This window comes from Orycteropus afer, unplaced genomic scaffold (genome assembly GCF_000298275.1).
Source record: "Orycteropus afer afer isolate SDZICR_OR568_19922 unplaced genomic scaffold, OryAfe1.0 scaffold00178, whole genome shotgun sequence".
NCBI lineage: Eukaryota > Metazoa > Chordata > Mammalia > Tubulidentata > Orycteropodidae > Orycteropus > Orycteropus afer.
This window is the reverse complement of record NW_006921765.1, coordinates 6,372,014-6,386,642: the sequence shown is the minus strand read 5'-3', so window position 1 is coordinate 6,386,642 and position 14,629 is coordinate 6,372,014. Positions and strand designations below refer to the sequence as shown.

The following is a 14,629-nucleotide window of genomic DNA, read 5'->3' as shown; positions in this document are numbered from 1 at the left end:
CTACGTCTATAGTGATACTGCCTCAGAAACCCAAGGACGGGCCGCTATGAGTTGGGTCCGACTCGACAGCACATGACAACAGAAAGTAGAATAAATAGTTAATGTTGCCCAGTGACTCTCAAATCTATGTAAATCTTTCACTTTTGCTAGTTATCTCATCATCAGAAGACAATTGGACATTTTCCATACATCTTTGATAATGCCTTTACCCTTTACCATGGTGTTTTGATTTAAAAGTCCACTCTATAGTTAACTACAGAGATATACCCCACTGCCAGTGAGGGCATAGTTGTAAGGAAGGAGTGTCTTAACAATCAGCAAATAGTATTGATTGTTCTTTTCTAGTGATTTCTTCAGCTGATATTAAATGGATGATTGGGAACAATTAGCACACTTATTCATGAGTTGTTTTTATCCTCTAAGTTTTCCCAAAACCTGCCTCATATGGGAGAATAGCAGGTATTTCTTAAGCTCCACAGTGTGATGGCCAATAATTAACATGAGTTGACCCTGTTGTCTTAGGGCACTCCAGGAACAAAAGAAAGATGGCAGTATGGAGCACCAACATTCTATCATTTTAGAGTTTATTTCACTTAGATATAGGAGCTCTTGTGGCATAGTGCCTAAGGCATTTGACTGCTAACCAGAAGGCTGGCAGTTCAAACCCACCAGCCACTCTTTGGAAGGAAAATTAGGCAATCTACTTCTATAGAGTTACTGCCTCAGAAACCTGAGGGGCCACTATGAGTCGAATTGACTCAATGGTAGTGAGTTTGGTTTGGTTTGGTTTTGGTCATTTGTTGTTGTTATGTGTCATCAAGTCAGACCTGACTCATAGCGACCCCTCCTTGGGTTTCTGAGGTGTATCACTACGGAAGTTGATTGCCCCATCTTCCTTCCGAGGAGTGACTGGTGGGTTTAAACCGTCAGCCTTCTGGTTAGCAGTCAAGTGCCTTAGGCGCTATGCTACCAAACCTAATACCTGAAGTTTGGAACTCTAGTTAATTGGTGAATTTCTGTTAAAGTAAGAGGTATCTCCAGAACACTTTTAGAATGTATAACTTTTTAAAACTAATATTTACTGTATGTGCTGTTTTGAATGGTATATTTTAAAGATCTAATCTTCGCCCATGGTGTTTAATCTGTTTTAGAAACTGGATGGCTTCTACAGGGAGCCAGGCCTCTGATATAGACAAGATTTTTGGATTCTTCAATGATGGCGCACCCCCCACCAAAAAGCCCAGGTAAACAAGGGAAGAGAATCTGAAGGACATAGTAAATTAGCATTAATGTTGAATAAAGGAAAATAACTTCCCCTGTATTATAGTTGTTTTCACAAATTAATATTGACCTTTATTCAAAAAATTAAATTATGCTTATTTTGGATTTAATTTTTATTTTTTATCAAGATAATACATGTATATAATTTTAACAGTTAGTACTTCAAGGCTCCTAATGCCCCACTCCTCCTCAGAGACCATCACTTTCAACTTTATCTCTTTTAGTGTTTTTGTCCATTTTTTTAAGTATTGTAGGGAGCTCTGGTAGCATAGTGGCTAAGACACTTGCCTGCTAACCAGACGGCTGGCGGTTCAAATCCACCAGCCACTCCTCGGAAGGAAGGTTGGGCAATCCTACTTCCGTAGTGATACTGCCTCGGAAACCCAAGAAGGGGTCGCTATGAGTCGGGGCCGACTCGACGGCACATAACAACAACAACATGTGTAATTTTTTAGTTTTTTTATTTTTCAGTATAGATTGTAAAGATTAAGCTTGCTGTCGCATGTTGCAAAATCATTACCCCCACACACATATCATACACTATCCCCACAACCTTCCAGTGTGTTTTATTTATTTATATTTTAAAGGATTTTTATTGTGATACGGGTGAAAGTTCACAGAGCAAATTCATTTTCCATACAGCAGTTCACACATTTTGTTTCATGAAATTTATTACAATCCCCACAATGTAACACCTTTCTTCCTACTTCCTCCCTATAGTTACCTCTTGCCTATGTCCTTCTTTCCTATGCATTTCTGCCCCCTGAGCTATCTCCCTGTGCAAATACTGCCCTTCTATTCTCCCATGATTGATCATCTTAAGGAGTGTATCTACCAGGTGTAGATGTTCAAACTATATGCCTGTCTGTTGTTTGGCTGGAAGCCAAAGGAGTGAGTTCAATTCCAGATCTGAAGGATAACTAAGGGCCATAGTCTCGGGGGTTTCAGCAGGCTGTGTCAGACCAGTAAGCCTGGTCATTTTCGTGATTTTAAGTTTCATTCCACCTTGTTCTCCCACTCTATCCAGTATCTCCTGCACTGATCCCTTTCTAAGTGGTTGACAGTGGTAGCCAGGCACCATCTTGTTCTGGTCTCGCAGTCATGTAGGCTGAGGTTTTCATGGTCCATTAGTCCCTTGGACTAATAGTTTTCATGCGTCTCTGGTTTTCTTCATTCTTCTTTGCCTCCAGATGAGGAGCCTCCCAGTATGTTTTAAACCACAATTTTTAGTTAAATCTGTTTTTAACAGTTTTACAGGATTACTATAGTTTAAATATTATTCATAGCTGAGTCTAATAATATGCTCTGATTACATTTCCTTTCTTATACAATTATTTTTCTCTATTTTAAGATTTTCTCTTTTTTTGTTGTTTACTTTGTTTTCTACATACCCACCCTTCATTAATTTTCCCCCAAAGTCTGTGACAGAAGAATAAATCGCCTGTTGTTGTTATGTGCCATCGAATCGGACCCGACTCATAGCGACCCCTCCTTGGGTTGCCAAGGCAGTATCACTACAGAAGTAGTTTGGCCAACCTTCCTTCCGAGGAGTAGCTGGTGGATTTGAACTGCCAGCCTTCTGTTAGCAGTCAAGCGCCTTAGGCACTATGCTGCAGATGTGCTAAAACATATTAGTAGATTACCAAGTTATTTGTTTCTTGGATCCTTCCCTCTGTGCTCTGTTCTGCTCTGGGCAGTAGTTCTTCAGGCCTGCTGTATTGCTGTTATTGTCCTTTCCCTCTACCATCATCCTGAGAATTCTTGTTATGTCACTTCTATTTTGGATCCTGCTTCCTGGATCTAATGCCTTCTCTTTTGGTTATACTCCTTCATTTCATTTTGCTGAAGTATATCTTCTTGTAGCTTCCTTAGTAAGGATCCATAGGAGAAAAGTTTTTGGAAACATTTGAAAATGTCTTTATCATAGTCTTATATTTATTTGATTGTTTGGCTGAATATAGAATTTTAGGTAGGAAATAATTTTCTTAGAATTTTAAAGACATTGCTCATTCTCTGCTAGTATCCAAGTATTTCTGCCAGAATAGCCACTTCTATTTATATTCCCAATCCTTTGGATTTTGTGACCTTTTTTTTACTATTCTTAGTAAAAATTTTAAGACTCTTTGTTTTATTGTCAGTATTCTGAAATTTTACATTAATGCACCTTCATATGAATCTGATAACTTCACAGAAGAGAAATATTGTGTTATTTAATAATTTCCTTTATGAATGTTTCTTTGTTCTATCTTGGTAGAACTCTTGTTTTCAGACCTTCTAGTCTCTCATTTTCTTAAAATTTTTCCATCTCTTTGTTTTTTAATTCTACTGTCTGGAAGATTTTCTCAATTTTATTTTCCAACCTTATGAATTTTTAATTTTTGTTTCCAAGAAACCTTTTTGTTTCCTTGTTCCTTTTTTGTAGCATTCTGTTCATATCTCATAGATGAGGATATAGTTTTCATGTAAATTTTCTCTCTCTCTCTGTCACATTTTCTCCTGTTTCCTCCAGGTTCCTTTCTGCTAGTTTGTTTTGTTCTAACACTCATGGAGGATTTCCTCAAACGTAAGATGACCCTTGTTTTTCTGCTCAGGTTTAAGAGAAAACACTAAAATGCCAATTGGAAACTCTGTGTGTGCATAAGAGGCTTTTTTGTTGGTGGGCTTCTCTGTAGGTCTCAAGCACAGACCAGATGCTACAGTTAAGACACTCGTATGTATCAGGATCTGTGAGGCTTTTCTCTGGTTCTCAATTCCCCAAATAAGAATCCTTCCATCTCCTAACTAGATGTAGGGTAGGGTGCAAGTATAAGGTTGATTGCTAGTGCTCTGGGAGTCTCCTAGGGGAAAGGGGTTGGAGGGAGTCTTACATTTCATACACAGACTTTTACTTACCTCACTGTCTTCACTCTCCCACCCTGTTCCACCTGAGCTGTACCCAGTATCCCCATCTATAAAGTCCTCTGGTTCAGCCTTTCCAGAAGACAAGTCTCCAGTCTTCTGCAAGGATGAGGAAGGCATTTAGCATTCTAACTGCTTCAATTATATACTTGCGATTAATTTGCCTATTTTAGCCCCACCTGCCCCTTTATCGAGGAATGCTAGTGGTGCAGTGGTTAAAGAGCTCAACTGCTAACCAAGAGATTGGCATTTTGAACCTACCAACCACTCTGAGAGAGAAAGATGTGGATTCTGCTTCTCTAAAGATTTCAGCCTTGGAAACTCTGTGGGGCAATTGTGCTCTGTCCTTCAGTGTCCCTATGGGTCAGAATTGACTTGATGGCAGTGGGTTGGGCCTCTTCACCTTAAAGATGATCCAAAATATTCCCAAGGTTCTATAACAAGAATTGGCTTTTACTTTATAATTTCCAAAATTCTGTTGACCTAGGCTGTCTGCTATTATCTTTTCTAATAATCCTTAAAATTTATGTCTTTAAAAAAAACCTCTTACTATTATTAATGTTCTTAGGAAGAACCAGAAATAAAACATAATTTTTAAATTTTCCATTCTTAATTGGAAGTCTTAAATTAGTAAAAACTATAATTCAAGTATCTATTATGAGTCTTCCACCGTAGACTAAACTTTTGAGATCAGGGACTCCATTTTATTCCTAGATACCCCTTCAGTGCAGTTTTTAGGTTTTTCTTACTTACTGTGAATGACTGAATGCAGGGATTGAGGATAGGGAAGGCAATTCTAGAGGTTGTTTACCCAAAACAGGTTTCCCAAGACTAAAAGTGATACCCCTTTTTTTTATTATTCAATGATGCTGACCCTGTTCCTAGTCATTGTATTATCATTTGGATAGAAGGTTGGGGAAGGCAATTTCTTCGGTGAAAGCATACCATCAGCAGTAAATAAAGTGAAGAACCATATTTCAAACAAGGATTATATGTACCAAATGTGAATGATCAACACAGTGGCTTTGAGGAAGAAGAAGACAGAGAGAGGTGCATGGAAGGTACAAACAACAAAGATGAACCATTTTGCACATACAGTACTGTGTTGTCAGTGAAGGCAGACATTGATATATGTGTGGATAGGTGGGTGGACAGGCTGAACTATTAGGTATGTCTGTGCAGGGCGGAGTTGCCCACGACCATGTATAGGGTTGATAGACAGTGTTTCTACAAGTGTATTTGTATGTTCTGTAAGAATTCCCAGGTATATAGAAGAGCTGACAAGGGACAAAGTTGTAATCACTTCTTGGCCACAGCCAGCTACCCAGTGGGAGCAAGTAGTGTGAGCTCCGGACCATAGACCCAGGGGACATCAAGCTCAATTGTCATAACATAATACACAAAAACATTGTTCCACATCCTACTTTGGTGAGTAGTAACTGGTATCTTAAAAGCTTTCAAGCAGCCTTCTAGATGCAACGATGGGTCTCTCCTTGTCCAGAACAAAGAAGAATGAAGAAAACCAAGACTCATGGAAACAATTAGTCCAAGGGACTGGTACACCATGCATTCCTCATGCAATACAACTATGAGACCAGAAGAACTAGATGGTGCCCGGCTACCACTATCAGCCACTCAGAGGCGGGGGTCTATGTAGGAGATCCTGGAAAGAGTAGGAGATCCTGGATAGAGTAGGAGAACAATGTGGAACAAAATTCAAAGTCATTTAAAAAAAAAAGGCGGGTGGCAGGACCAGGTTTGCTGGTCTGATAGAGCCTGATGGAACCACTGAGACTATGGTCCCTAGCTGCCCTTCTGGTCTGGAATTGAACCCATTCCTGTGGCTTCTAGCCAAACAAAAGACAGGCATATGAGTGGAACATTTACATTAGATAGATACACTCCTTGGAGAGAACAATCATGGGAGAGTAGAAGGGCTGCTTATGTACAGGGAGACAGCTCAAGGGGAAGGAGTACATAGAGGAAGGGACATAGGGAAGAGGTAACTATGGGGAGGAAGTGGGAGGCGAGCTATTGCATTGTGGGAAATTTCAGTCAATGTCATGAGACAAAGTGTATGTGAGCTGCTGTATGTAAAGTGAATTTGCTCGTAAACTTTCACCCAAATCACAATAAAATAAATAAGTAAATAAACAGGTATTTTAATATAGTCTACAGAATGAAAGGAAGATGGGACAAAAAAATAAACAAACAAAAACTGGTACCCATGCTATCTTACTTGTAAGTTTCAAGACCTAAATCTGTCTGTGCTTATCATGGTGAGAAAGGAAAGTATTTTACTTTTTGTTAGATCCTTTGAATAGCTATCTTTGTTGTTTATGTATGTGGAGTTACTGTGTTTTCAGAATTCTCAAGGGGAATTTGACTTTTGTTTCTTGCCTGAGGAAATGTAGAAAACTCAAGGGCTTATTTTTTCCCATAATGGCTATCTCATGCTCAATTTTATCTTTATAATGTTTATAAAATTGGGGGTTAAATTTTTCATTGCCTTGCTTTCATCTTCACTTATGTTTCTCAACAATGAGAGCTGTTTTTTTTATTTTAGGATTCTAGTTTTTATCGTGTTCTTTTTCTCTCTTTCTGGAACCCAAATCAAACCTATTCTTTTGAAATTTAATGTTAGTTTAAAATATAATTTAGTTGTCAGAACTCTGACATATATCTGACAGAACCATAATATATTTGTACCTTTTTCTAAGACTAGTGGGTTTTCTTGAGAAGAATACAAGATTACTTGTTGTTGTTGTTGTTGTTATGCGCCGTCGAGTCAAACCCGACTCATAGCGACCCCTCCTTGGGTTTCCGAGGCAGTATCACTACGGAAGTAGGATTGCCCAACCGTCCTTCCGAGGAGTGGCTTAGGATTCCTGAAATAATTGTATTCTTTTGCAAACACTAGCACAATAATCTGGTCTTTCTGCTTAAGCTAGTTTAGAGAAATGTCAGAAACTGGTATTTATCATCTTTGCAACCATAAAAGTTATGGCTAAACCTATGTTTTTAGTCAGATTGTCTTTCCATGTGCCTCATATGTGTTCTGTATTCCTAATTCTTACTTGTTTTACTTTCTCAGGAAGCTACTTCCAAGCTTGAAAACTAAGAAGCCTCAGGAACTTGTGCTGGTGATTGGAACAGGCATTAGTGCTGCAGTTGCCCCTCAGGTTCCAGCACTAAAATCCTGGAAGGGGTTAATTCAGGCCTTACTAGATGCTGCTATTGATTTTGATCTTCTAGAAGATGAGGAAAGCAAAAAATTTCAAAAGTGTCTCCATGAAGACAAGAACCTTGTCCATGTTGCCCATGACCTCATCCAGAAACTCTCTCCTGTGAGTAACCCTCTATGTACCATGACATTTGAAATTTCTTAAAACCATACTAGCATGCAGAATGTCACAGGGATATTCATTTCTAGATTGTGGATTTGCATTACACTGGTTCTTCTGCAAAATGTCCTATTTATGGACTCTACTTGACCCCTCCTCCTTATGACCCCATTTCCCTTTGTGTGTGTGTGTGTGTGTGTGAGAGAGAGAGAGAGAGAGAGAGATGTGTGAGAGAGAGAAGACTGTTGAGGCATTTATATGTACAAAAATGAGACCATTGTCTTACTATCTTTGTGTTTTGAATTGTTTTCATTAGTGATACGACTTGCATTTACCTTTTTCATACTCATTATTATAAAAACCGTGTTCCCTAGCTTCTGTGCTTTTTAGGGAACCTTCAGAAAGATTGGAGATATTCTTACCATCTTATAGATGAGCAAAAAAAAAAAAGGAAGAAAATATTTCATTGTGTTTTCAGTGAAAATTTACACAGCAAATTAGATTTCCATTTAACAGTTTCTATGTAATCAAACCCACCAGCCACTCCTCGGAAGGAAGGTTGGGCAATCCTACTTCCGTAGTGATACTGCCTTGGAAGCCCAAGGAGGGATCGCTATGAGTCAGGGCTGAGTCCACGGCACATAACAACAACAACAACAACAACAACAACAACATGTAATTTGTTTAGTGACATTGTTTACATCTTTCACAGTATATCAGCTTTCTCATTATTTCCTTTCTGGTTGTTCCATTTCCTATAATTTAGTTTCCCCCTTTGCCTTTTTATCTTTACTTGTGAGTAAGTGTTGAATATTTGATCTCATGCAGATGATCTTTTAAAGGAGCACAGTACTCACAGTTGATGCTGCTTATTTTATGAGCCATCTGTTATTTACCTAAAAAATGACCTCATGGAATAGTTTTATTTCAAGGTTTAAAGAATATCTCAGGAAAATAGTCTCCAGGAGACCTCTGGTTTCAAGTAGTCTAAAAAGTCTAGACTTCTTAAGAATTTGAGTTCTGTTCCACAATTTACTCCCATTCTGTCAGGATCCATCTGTTGTGTTCCTGATCAGAACAGATAGTAGTACTAGTGATAACCATCTAATTCTTCTGGTCACAGGGTAAGATAGGCTGTGGTTCATGTAGACTGTTTAGTCCTGTGCGCTAGTTTCTTCTCTGCGTATTTGGTTTTCTTCTTTCTCTTTTACTCCAGATACATAGGGTCCTGTAGTTTCCTCTTAGATGGCTGCTCATAAGCTTTTAAGCCCCTAGATGCTACTCACCAAACTAAGATATAGAACATACACTTTACATACTCTGTTATGTCAGTGGACTGAGTTGTCCCAACTCCTGGAATAATTAAAGAGCCTCCTTGCCTTGCTTGGTCTTATAAATGTCTTAAAATCAGGATACACTTTAGATGTATTAGAGATAGTGTAATTCTTATTCCTTAACAAGTCAAATTATCAGTGGTGGATTTTTTTTTTTCTTCTAAGCCCTAGGGCTATAGGAAAGAAGTATCATTAAGGGGAAAAGATGAACATTTAAAATTAATTTCCTTCAGTTTCATGACCCCTTGCAGAAACTTAGATTATTTTATTTCCTCTATACATTTCCTTGCCTTTAGTTGGAATACTGACCTAAAACAGTATAAAGAATTGGTTTTAAAGTGTTCATGGGGATTCCCCCTCTAACTCACACCATATATAAAAATTAACTCAAAGTGAATCCAAGATCTAAATGTAAGATTTAAAACTATAAAACTCTTAGAAGAAACCATGTAGTTGTTGTTGAGAAGAAACCATAGGCATAAATATTTATGACCTCAAACTTCGAAAAGGGTATGTAGATATGATACCAAAAGTTAAGCACCTAAAGGAAAACTAGATAAACTGGACTTCATCAAAATTAAAAACTTTTGTGCTTCATCAAGAAATAAAAACACAGCCTATAGAGTTGAAGAAAGTTTTTGCAAATCATATGTCTGAAACTTGTTCACTAGTACCCAGAATATATAAAGAACTCTTAAAACTCAATAGTAAAGAGGAGTAACCCAATTTTAAGAAGGGCAAAAGTTCTAAACCGACATTCCCCCAAGGAAGATACACAGAGGGCTAAAAAGCACATGGGGGTCCTGGTGGTGCAATGGTTAAGTGTCTGTCTCCTAACCAGAATGTCAATGGTTCAAACTCATCAGCTGCTCCATAGGAAAAAGATGAAGCAGTCTGATTGCATACAGATTTATAGTCTTGGAAACCCCATGAAGCAGTTCTACTCTATCCTGTAGGGTTATTGTAAGTCAGAATCAACTTGATGTCAGTAGGTTTGGTTATATGAATAAATACATTAAAAGATGGCCAACATCATTAGTCATCAGGAAATAACAAATCAAAATCACAGTGAGATACCATTTCATGGGACATAAAGTGATAAAATGTAAAATGATGCAGCCACTTTGAAAAATAATGTCCATTCTTCAAAGATTAAACAATGATGGCACACCACAGTGATACCCCAAAGAAAGGAAGGCATATATCCATACAGAAACTTACTTACAAATGTCCATAGCAGCAATATTGATAATAGCCAAAAAGTAGAAAGAACCCAAATGCCCATCAGCTAGCCAACAGATAAAGTATATTCTGTTCATACAATAGAATATCATTCAGCCATAAAAAGGGGAAAAAAAAACTGATATGTGCTACAACATGGATGAACCTGCAAAACTTTATGCTTATAAGATGAATCTGGAGGGCGTAATGCTAAGTGAAATCAGTCAATCACTAAGGACAAATATTGTAAGATCCCAGTTTTATAAGAAAATAAGAGTAGATAATAGAGGGACCAGTGTTCATTGGTGGTTACCAGGGATAAGGGGGAGAAGAAATCACTCTCTAGATTGTATATGCCTTTTTTTGTGTGTGTGTGATAGGAAAAGTAGCACTGATTATGGGTATAATCAACACAGCTTGACCAAAGTAAGCAATGTCACTAAAAGTGCAAAAAAAGAAAAAACATTATGCTAAGTGAGAGAAGCCAGACCCAAAGGTCAGATATTGTATGATTATATTTGTATAAAATATTTAAAATAGACAAATCCATAGAGATAGAAAATAGTTAGAAATTGCTAGATGCTTAGAAGAGAGGAGGATGGGGAGTTTGGATACAGTTTCCTTTTGAGGTCATAAAAATGTTCTGGAATTAGTAGTGATTGTACAACTTTGTGATATACAGAAAACCATGAAATTGTATACTTGAAATAGGTACACTGTACTTTGAGTTATGTATCAGTAAAACTATTTTTAAAGTAAAAGGATGGGAAAATTATATGAATCAAACACTATTCAGAATAAAGTGAAAGTGGCCATGTTAATATCAGCCATAGTAGACTTCAGAGCAAAGAGGAAGGAAGAACTCTACTATGTATTTTTTTAAAATATCAATCCAGAAAGAAAAAATTACAGAATTGTTGTTATATGAAGAGATAATTAAAGCAAATTTAGCCAAAATCTGTAGGGAAAAATTATTAGAGAGATATGTCAGCCATTGGAAGAAAAAGAAAGAGCTTTTGAGGGGAAAGGTACCATATTAGTCCAGAAAGTCTAATCTGTTGGATCAAGAAGTCTTCTTCAAGGATGGAACTGTAGTGGTCTCATGCTGCCCCATTATTTTACCTTGGTTGTTATCAGTTGCTGTTGAGTTGACTCTGGCTCTTGATGACTCCATGTACAACTGAACAAAACGTTGTCTGGTCCTGTGCCATCTTTACCATCATTGGTATACTAGAGTACATTATTGTAGTCAATGCTTGTTTTGAGTGCTTTCCAACTTTGGAGGCTCATCTTCCAGCACTATACTGAACACTGTTCTGTTGTGGTCCATAGTATTTTCATTGGATAATTATCAAAAGTAGATTGCCAGCCCTTTCTTCCTAGTCAGTCTTAGTCCAGAGGCTCCACTAAAACCTGTCTACCATGAGTTACCCTGCTGGAATTTGAAATACTAGGGGCATAGCTTCAAACATCATAACAACAAGCAAGCCACTGCAGTATGACAAACTGACAGACAAATGGTGGATCTTGGCTCTAGCCCTTACTAATCCATTAAAATGGTTTTTGAGAAAATAAAGCATGATTTTACTAGCTTAGTTAATTGTGCTTGAAAGTAGAGAAAATTTTAAGTCATGTCAATAAAGATATATGTTGTTGTTGTTAGGTGCCATTAAGTCAGCTCCCTCTCATAGTGACCCTGTGTATACCATCCTCACAATCCTTACTACACTTGAGCCCATCCTTGCAGCCACTGTGTCAATCCATCTTGTTGAGGGTCTTCCCCTTTTTCACTGACCCTCTACCTAGCAAGATATCCTTCTCCATGGAATGATCCCTTCTGACAACTTCACCAAAGTAATTGAGACAAAGTCTGGCCATGCTCACTTCCAAGGAGCATTCTGGCTGTACTTCCTCCAAGACATATTTGTTCCTTCTTCTGGCAGTCCATGGTACTTTCAGTATTCTTCACCAACACCACAATTCAAAGGCATCAACTCTTCTTCCTTTGGTCTTCCTTATTCATTGTCCAGCTTTCACATGCATATGAGGCATTTGAAAACTACCATGACTTGGGTTAGGCTCACCTTAGTCTTCAAAGTGACATCTTTGCTTCTTAACACTTTAAAGAGGTCTTTTGCAGCAGATTTGCCCAGTGCAGTACAACGTCTGATTTCTTGACTGCTGCTTCCATGGATGTTGATTGTGGATCCAAGTAAAATGAAATCCCTGACAACTTCAGTCTTTTCTCTGTTTATCATGATATTGCTTATTGGTCCAATTGTGAGGATTTTTGTTTTCTTTATGTTCTGTCATAATCCATACAGAAGACTGTAGTCTTTGGGAACCTACAGATTGGGAAAAATATATTTGGCAATGACATATCTGGCAAGGGACTTATCTCTAGAATTTATAGAAAACTCCAACACCTCAATAACAAAAAGACAAATAATCCAATTAAAAGATGGGAAGAAGACATGAATAGACAACTTCACCAAGGAGGATATTCAGGTGGCCAACAACATATGAAGAAATGCTCACGATCATTAGCCATTAGAGAGATACAAATCAAAACAAGAATGAGATAACCATCTTTCCCAGCACTACTAGAAAAGTTCAATAAGACACAAAATAACAAATGTTGGCAAGGTGTGGAGAGATTGGGACTCTCATACATTGCTTGTGGGACTGTAAAAAGCAGTATGGCGATTCCTTCAAAAGTTGGAATTAGAAATACCATTTGACCCAACCATTCCATTACTAGGTATATATCCCAAAGAAGTGAGAGCCATGACAAGAACAAACATATGCACACCCATGTTCATTGCAGCACTATTTACAAGAGCCAAAAGATGGATACAACCTAGGTGTCCATCAACGAGGAATGAATAACCAAACTATGGTACATATACACAATGGAATATACTATGCAACCTTAAAGAATAACATAGAATCCGCAAAACACCACATAACATGGATGAACTTGGAGGACATTATGCTGAGTGAAATAGGTCAATCACAGAAGGACAAATATTGTATTAGTCCATTATTGTAAAAGTCAAGGAAAGGTTTATCTATGGAAGGAAATTTTCTTTGTTGGTTACCAGGGATGGGAAGGGAGGGTAAGGAACACTGTTAGATAGGTAGAGATAAGTATTGATTTGGGTGAAGAGAAGGGCAGTGTACCAAATATGAGTGATCAACATGGTAGCATTGAGGAAGAGGAAGACAGAGAGAGGTACATGGAAGGTATAGACAACAAAGATGAACCCTTTTGCACATACAGTACTGCATTGTCAGTGAAGGCAAACATGGGTATACAGGTGGATAGATGGGTGGACAGGCTGAACTATTAGGTATGTCTATGAAGAGGGAAATGTACCCAAGACGATGTAAAAGGTTTACAGACAGTGGTCCTATAAGTGTATTTGTATGTTCTGTAAGAATTCCCTGGTGTATAGTAGAGCTGAGAAGGGACAAAGTTTTAGTCACTTCTTGGTCACAGTCAGCTATCCAGAGGGACCAAGTAGTTGAACTGGTGGGCTTGGGGCCATAGTCACAGGGGACATCAAGTTCAATTGGCATAACATACTACACAAAACATTGTTCTACCTCCTACTTTGGAGAGTAGTGACTGGGATCTTAAAAGCTTGCAAGCAGCCATCTAGATGCAAAGATGGGTCTCTCCTCATCCAGAGCAAAGAAGAATGAACAAAACCAAAGATTCATGGAAATAATTAGTCCTGGCAACTGGTACACCATGAGATCTGTAGCCTATATGACTATGAGACCAGAAGAACTAGATGGTGCCTGGCTACCACCGTCAGCCACTCGGAGGGGGATCTATGTAGGAAATTCTGGATAGACAGGGAGAACAATGTGGAACAAAACTCAAAATCATTTGGGGGAAAAAAAAAGGGAGGACCAGGTTTGCTGGTCTGATAGAGCCTGGTGGAAACCATGAGACTGTGGCCCCCTAGCTGCCCTTCAGGTCTGGAATTGAATCCACACCTGGCTTCCAGCCAACAAAAGACAGGATTATGAGTTGAACATTTACCTGAGGTAGATACACTCCTTAGAGAGATCAATCATAGGAGAAAGAAGGGCTGCTTATGCACAGGGAGACAGCTCAGGGCAGGAGAGCATGAAGGGATGGACACAGGGAAGAGGTACCTATCGGGAAGAAGTGGTAGGGGAGCTGTTGCATTGGGGTAAATTGTAGTCAATGTCATAAGACAAAGTGTATGTGAACTATTGTATGGAAAGTGAATTTGCTCTGTAAATTTTCACCCAAATCACAATTTAAAAAAAAAAAAAAGACTGTAGTCTTTGATCTTCAAGTCATTTTCACTTTCAGCTGGTCATTTTCACTTTCAGCAAGCAAGGTTGTTTATCAGCATATTGCAAGTTGTTAATAAGACTTCCTTCAATACTGATGCTGCCCTCCTCTTCAGCTTCTCGGATTATTTGCTCAGCATACAGATTGAATAAGTATGGTGAAAGGATACAGTGATTTTAAACCATTCTGTATCTTCTTGCTTTGTTTTTTTTTTT

At 38.3% G+C, this 14,629-nt stretch overlaps 1 protein-coding gene across 1 annotated transcript in view; it reads left to right on the top strand.

The window, feature by feature from the left end:
* The first annotated feature begins 448 nt into the window (after positions 1 to 448).
* FAM118B (family with sequence similarity 118 member B) overlaps positions 449 to 14,629 on the top strand; it is a 69,922-nt gene continuing 55,741 nt past the window's right edge. Inside the window, exons 1-3 of the mRNA XM_042781832.1 lie at positions 449 to 459; positions 1,152 to 1,244; positions 7,274 to 7,526. Coding sequence (XP_042637766.1) covers positions 1,159 to 1,244; positions 7,274 to 7,526 — 339 coding nt within the window. The 5' untranslated portion in view covers positions 449 to 459; positions 1,152 to 1,158. The remainder of the gene's footprint in view (positions 460 to 1,151; positions 1,245 to 7,273; positions 7,527 to 14,629) is intronic.